This window comes from Prenolepis imparis, unplaced genomic scaffold, assembly GCF_030444845.1.
Source record: "Prenolepis imparis isolate NDT839.2.m4 unplaced genomic scaffold, iyPreImpa1.0 SCAF_535, whole genome shotgun sequence".
Taxonomy (NCBI): domain Eukaryota; kingdom Metazoa; phylum Arthropoda; class Insecta; order Hymenoptera; family Formicidae; genus Prenolepis; species Prenolepis imparis.
The window spans coordinates 1-6,387 of NW_028141693.1; the positions used below are offsets into that span (position 1 = coordinate 1).

A 6,387-nucleotide genomic window follows, 5' to 3' on the forward strand; every position below is an offset into this window, starting at 1 on the left:
AAACATTTAATGATGCCGAATGTACCTCGGTTAATAAAAGAACTTAGGACAATTTGCTTCTATAACTTCTAATATATTTTTGTATCCATAGAAAAGTGTTTTTTGATAGAGCTTTTATTGGGTTCTAGGAATTCCTTATTCGATAACCAATCAGTACGTCCGACAAACATTTCGTCCAATTTTGTTACATGTGAATGTAATCACACCCTGGATTGTAGGGATACGTCATCGATCCATACATTGCGCTACTGCCATGATGTATATATTTAGAGAATGTATGTATTGTATATGTATATATTTGTCATGTGTGCATGTGTGTATATACATGTGGGTTAATAGTGGTTAGTAGTTAACCGCGAATTCCTGCTATGAGTTGATATCAATGCCAATTGTAACACTAATGAAGTTGTGTCTTATTAAAAAAAACCCAACACTTGTATACCTCAACAACAGCGTAGCGAAATAATAAGTGTTTTACAGAAACCCTTGGGTGTACAATTCCGAAAATAAACGAAACTTTAGATATGCCGTTGGCAACTCTAACGGCTCCTTGGACCGAGCACCGCATAAATGAGAAGGTACAAAAAATTTATTAATTTTTCTTCATATATACATATATATTTTTTTTTACATGTATGATTTAAAATACAAATATATATATTTTACCTTTTCTTTTTAAATATATTTCTCTTCTTTATTTCAACATTTAATACATTTTCTAATATACTTTTATCTTATACTTGTTGCTTTAGCAAAGTACAGAGATTCTTCCGGCCGAAAATCAGGAAGAAGCAATGATTCAAGGAAACTTAATGGAAAGATCAAATGGTTGTTCGGAGTCTCATGAGATTGAAGTACGTGATATGGTACGGGAGGGTTATGAAAAAGCTGAACCTTCTCATTTTGAACTATTGAAAGTCCTTGGGCAAGGTTCCTTTGGCAAGGTAGAAATAACATAAAAATACATGAAAATGCATAAAAATGAATGAGAATGCTTTAAACGCATAAAAATGCATAAATGCACGTAATATATATATTTAAATATTTTTGCAATAATTGTTAATAATTACAATAATTATACTTTGCATATACAGGGTGTAACAAAACTGTTGGTTGCTATTTCAGGTGCATATTCAATTCATCGAAATGAGCAAAAATGTTCATATAAACATATGTCTTAAAATATGTCAATTTTATGTTACAGTCATGGTTGGGTTGAAGCTTAAGATAATTACAAAGCATATTATTTTATTTCCAACAATACAAACTAATAATAAAAGTTTTAGTTACAAACTAATAATAAAAGTTATATGTTGTTTAATTGCTGCTTGTTTTGTGAAAATAAAAAATTTGTTTAATGCAGAAATGGCAAATACAAGTAGAATACGCTCCTAAAATAGTAGCCCATAGTTTGTTACACCTTGTCACACCTCTTTATATATGTATGATTTAATTTAATTTTTAAATATTTGTAGGTATTTTTAGTAAGAAAGGTTGTTGGAAAGGATAGTGGCACACTATATGCTATGAAAGTCTTAAAAAAGGCAACGTTAAAAGGTACCAGAAGACACTATTAAATATTGATAAATATATTTTTGATTGTTATAATTATAATTATTTCATTGTGCATTTGTCTTTAGTTCGTGATAGAGTTAGAACTAAAATGGAAAGAAATATATTGGTCGATGTAGAACATCCGTTTATTGTTCGATTGCACTATGCATTTCAAACGGAAGGAAAACTCTATCTAATTCTAGATTTTTTAAGAGGGGGTGATCTCTTTTCCAGATTATCCAAAGAGGTAATTATTATTTGAAAATGACTAAATGTATTGTTGCCTTGTTCCGACGTTTGAAAAAGCCTAAAAATATGTTATATCACGAGAAAATGTAATAATCATTTTGATAAGAAATTGTATATAAATAATATATTGTAGATATATCATTATTTATATAGTAATATCGAATGTTATGAGATATTTTATAATTTATGTACCTTTAGTGTCAAATTTAGATATAAAATATCTTGTAAACTATATTTTTTAGCTATCTTACTCTTATAACATTTTATGCAGAAAATTGTGAGGAATCGATTTATTATAAAAAAATTATAGTACCATTTAAAGAAACGTCCTTCAAATAACCTTGAGAAATGTTCTACAGAAAAAAGTTAGTAGCGTCATCTTCTGTTCCCCTTCAAATCAAACAACTTTTGTTTAAAATATTTTGTTGTACAATAAGAAATGAAAAGGTTTTTGGGGATGGTCGATTAAAATTGGACACCATATTTTAATGTTTTAGGTAATGTTTACAGAGGAGGACGTTAAATTTTATTTGGCCGAATTAGCACTCGCTCTGGATCATATACATAAGCTCGGAATTATTTATCGAGATCTCAAGCCTGAAAAGTTTGTATTTGTTCGCGATATACTGCGAGTCGTATATATGTCTCTTTTGTAATATAGATATCCATTATTAGTGCATTCGATTAATTTTCTCTTTTTTATATAATATAGTATTTTGTTGGATACAGAAGGCCACATATCTTTGACAGATTTTGGCTTAAGCAAACAACCATTGGATGATTCAAAAGCTTATTCATTTTGTGGCACTGTTGAATATATGGCACCGGAAATTGTCAACAGAAAAGGGCATACTTTTACGTCGGATTGGTGGAGTTTTGGTGTCTTAATGGTTCGATTTTATATATCTTAATGTGCAACTGATGAAAACTAAGATATTAAAAGAAATTAAAAATTAATTTAATTTTTTAGGGTGTATTCCTTACGTCAAAATTTGTCCAAGTATTTCGTAAATATTCTTCAATATTTTCACACTTCAATATTTTCAGTTTGAAATGCTGACAGGTGCTCTTCCATTCCAAGGTGCAAACCGTAAAGAAACGATGACGCAAATCTTGAAAGCTAAACTCGGAATGCCACATAATCTTTCACCAGAAGCACAAGCACTTTTGAGGGTATTGTTTAAGAGAAATCCGGCGAACCGCCTTGGTTCTGGTAATATAAAAAAAATCTATTATTTTAATATTTTATATATTAAAATATAGCCTTTTATATATCTTTTTATTCTTAGGTGGGGTGGAAGAAATTAAAAGCCATATTTTCTTTGCTACTATCGATTGGGATGCTCTTTGTAAAAAAGAGATAAGACCACCATTTAAACCAGCTGTTAGAGAAGATGATGCATTTTACTTTGATAATGAATTCACCTGTAAAACACCTAAAGGTGACCAATCTCCTTCTTAAAAACAGAAGAAAAAGGAAGAATAGTGGAGTAAACTCAAATTAATAATAATTAAATGTGGGTTCTGATATCTTTGTGAATTCTTGCATCTTTTCAGATTCTCCAGGGGTACCACCTAGCGCAACTGCTCACGAATTATTTCGTGGATTCAGTTTTGTTGCACCCTGTTTGCTTGCGGATGTGGATCATGCAAAGTCTCCGGAAAGCAAAACCTACGATAGTATCAGCGCTGTCTTCCCAGCTTATGTTAATTCCGTTTCTATAACTGACGAATATGAATTCAAGCACGAGATTGGCAAAGGAAGCTATAGCGTGGTTTACTTAGCGGTCCATATAGCATCCAAAATGGAGTATGCTGTGAAGGTAATATCTCATGCAAAATTGATATGGAATGTATTTTTAAGTTACACTTGAAGTAAAAAAAAATATTTAAATAAAACTAAATAAAATAGGTGATCGAAAAATCAAAACGAGATCCGACAGAAGAAATAGAAATTTTATTACGATACGGTAGACATCCTCATATCGTAACATTGAGAGCTGTTCACGAAGACGACAAACGAGTATATCTCGTATTGGAACTTCTGCGCGGTGGTGAGCTTATTGACCGTTTGCTACAGAGACGAAACTTCACTGAACGCGAAGCTGCCGAAGTCATTCACACTATCACAAATGTGGTGCATTATCTTCACGAGAACGGAGTAAGTTGTAATCTTCAGAAATACGAGTACTAAATGACTTTGTACATGTATCTTAATCTTTACACACGTATTTATACAAAGCAAAAAACGATACATTATTATTGCATTAAAAGAAAGAAAAAAAAAACAGGTTGTTCATAGAGATTTGAAGCCATCGAATATTCTATATGCAAAACCTGGTGGTGATCCAACGACACTTTGTATATGCGATCTCGGGTTCGCAAAACAATTACGAGCGGAAAACGGTTTATTAATGACGCCTTGTTATACGGCAAACTTTGTAGCCCCTGAAGTGTTGAAACGCCAAGGATATGATGCAGCATGTGACATTTGGTCACTCGGAGTTCTATTATACATCATGTTAGCTGGGTAATAAAAAAAAAGAAATATTATGAACAGGATGTCTGCTGGAAAAACTGGGAATCAAGGGTTTTTTTTATCTTGAAAAGTCCAGAAATTCTCATGGAATTTTATTGAGACTCGGGGAATTTTTTTAAAAATTGTGTCTGATAATTTTATTCTTATATATTACAAGAGGTCGATAATCCGCTGATTGGTCGAGTTAGCAATCATATATAATCGCTTTCTTTATAATCGTATGAAGAGTAAACATTAGAAAGTGCATATATTGAAGAAATTTATTTTAAAAAACAGCATCTACATATTTTCTTATTTTACCTAGAATTTTAAACGAAAATATCTGAAAGATCAGGAAATTCTCGGGGCATTTTTTTATAAGATTCGAGTAGACACTGTATGAAAGTGATTACTTATTATATTGATTTATTTTTTTTTTTTCGCAACACCTAGGTACACGCCTTTCCGTAACAGTCCAGGAGACAGCGCGAGCGATATATTAGACCGGATCGGGCCGGGATATATAGATGTGGAAAGCGGGATATGGTGCCATATTTCGAATGAAGCTAAAGAGCTAGTTAAGAGGATGTTGCATGTAGATCCCACTCGAAGGCCTACAGCAACAGTTATTTTAAAATATTCATGGATTGTAAATCGACACCGCATACCTCAAAAAATATTACCTGACGTTATTAAGGATCCGCATAGTTTGAAGGTAATGTCAAAATACACAAAATATATTTGTCACTTCCATTGAACAAATGTGTCATGTGTAGTTATAAATGCGACATTATTTCTATATTTTCTGACAAATCTACACAGATCTGTACAATATTTTACAAAATAAATCCTATTTCTCAGATAGCAGTAGCTGCGACGTATAGAGCAATGGCGAGTAGTCCAAGATCACCCCATATTGGTCCTGTGGTTATGTCCGAATTAGCACGTCGTAGAACACAAGGCAAAACTGCTAGCCCCACTCAAGTTTAAAACTTATTAATATCTCTTGTATATGACAGGTTCAACTTTTAGATTCAAGATTTACTAAAAAATTGGGAGATACATAGAGTATAACAAAGTTGTTTAAAGTACAAGCGATTTAAAATATTGGAAACAGTTTAAATTGACGATATCGTGATTAATCTCTCAATTAATCTTTTAATCTCGTCAATGGAGAGTTTACGGAGGAACGTTTATGACAGAGCCGAATGTGATATTTATTTATAATTTTCCATATATATTGTCTTTAATATATACTATATATATACGCGCCTATATTTGTCACATGTTGCCATGGCTCGGGAAAGTGCAAACATTCGTGACAATAGTTGTCAGAAAGTATGTACTTTCTTAGAATTATTTCTGAATATTTTTTTATTTAATCATATTTCATCATAGATATAACATGAAAGATGTTGAAGTAATCATGTTGAAATAATAATCAATTACAATTCTCAAATAATCCATAAATATTTAATAACATAAAAGTATTTTAATGTATTATGTGTAAAATTTTATCTGTGCAATGTAGTTAGGACAAATTAATTTTTTTTAACTACATGTGTATACCGAATAAGTGTCTTATATATTTCCGCCTAAACTTTGAAATTTTAAAAACGTTTCTGAAAATTCCAGTGTTTTTATGGGCACGAGTTCTAAAAGATGTGTGATGTGATTGCGAAATCGTGCAAAATTATTTAATCATTGTTTAATTGTAATATTTAGCTAATAATTTGTTAAATAAAATTAAAATTGTATAAATTACACAACAGTTGTCATATTGGTGTTTCAAAGAAAACTATTTTTAGAGCGAATAAGCTTTTTCCTAAATTGACATGATGCCCACGTTTATGCTAACAAATCTCAGGGAACATCAGACGCTGATTTTTTTCAAACTTTTACAGTTTCTCATGTCAAAAGATGGAGAAATTTGTTATTGTTTTTGATTGGCTATCGCATGGCTTTTAGCCAATCAACTTGCAACTTTTCTGTAAGAGCCGAATTTGCGCATACGTTTCTTTTGCGAATGAATTCAAGAATCGAGCCCTGGTACCTTGTCGACCATG

The 6,387-nt window shown here is 31.6% G+C and overlaps 1 protein-coding gene across 1 annotated transcript; it reads left to right on the plus strand.

The window, feature by feature from the left end:
* Positions 1–315: 315 nt before the first annotated feature.
* Positions 316–6,090, plus strand: LOC145948655 (ribosomal protein S6 kinase 2 beta-like). Its single transcript, XM_083058281.1, has 13 exons — positions 316–578; positions 753–944; positions 1,476–1,557; positions 1,641–1,801; positions 2,301–2,407; positions 2,516–2,693; positions 2,851–3,016; positions 3,093–3,245; positions 3,361–3,626; positions 3,716–3,964; positions 4,095–4,333; positions 4,775–5,036; positions 5,183–6,090. The coding sequence occupies exons 1-13, from the start codon at positions 525–527 to the stop codon at positions 5,309–5,311; spliced, it is 2,238 nt and encodes a 745-aa protein (XP_082914407.1). The 5' UTR covers positions 316–524; the 3' UTR covers positions 5,312–6,090.
* The last annotated feature ends 297 nt before the right edge of the window (positions 6,091–6,387 follow it).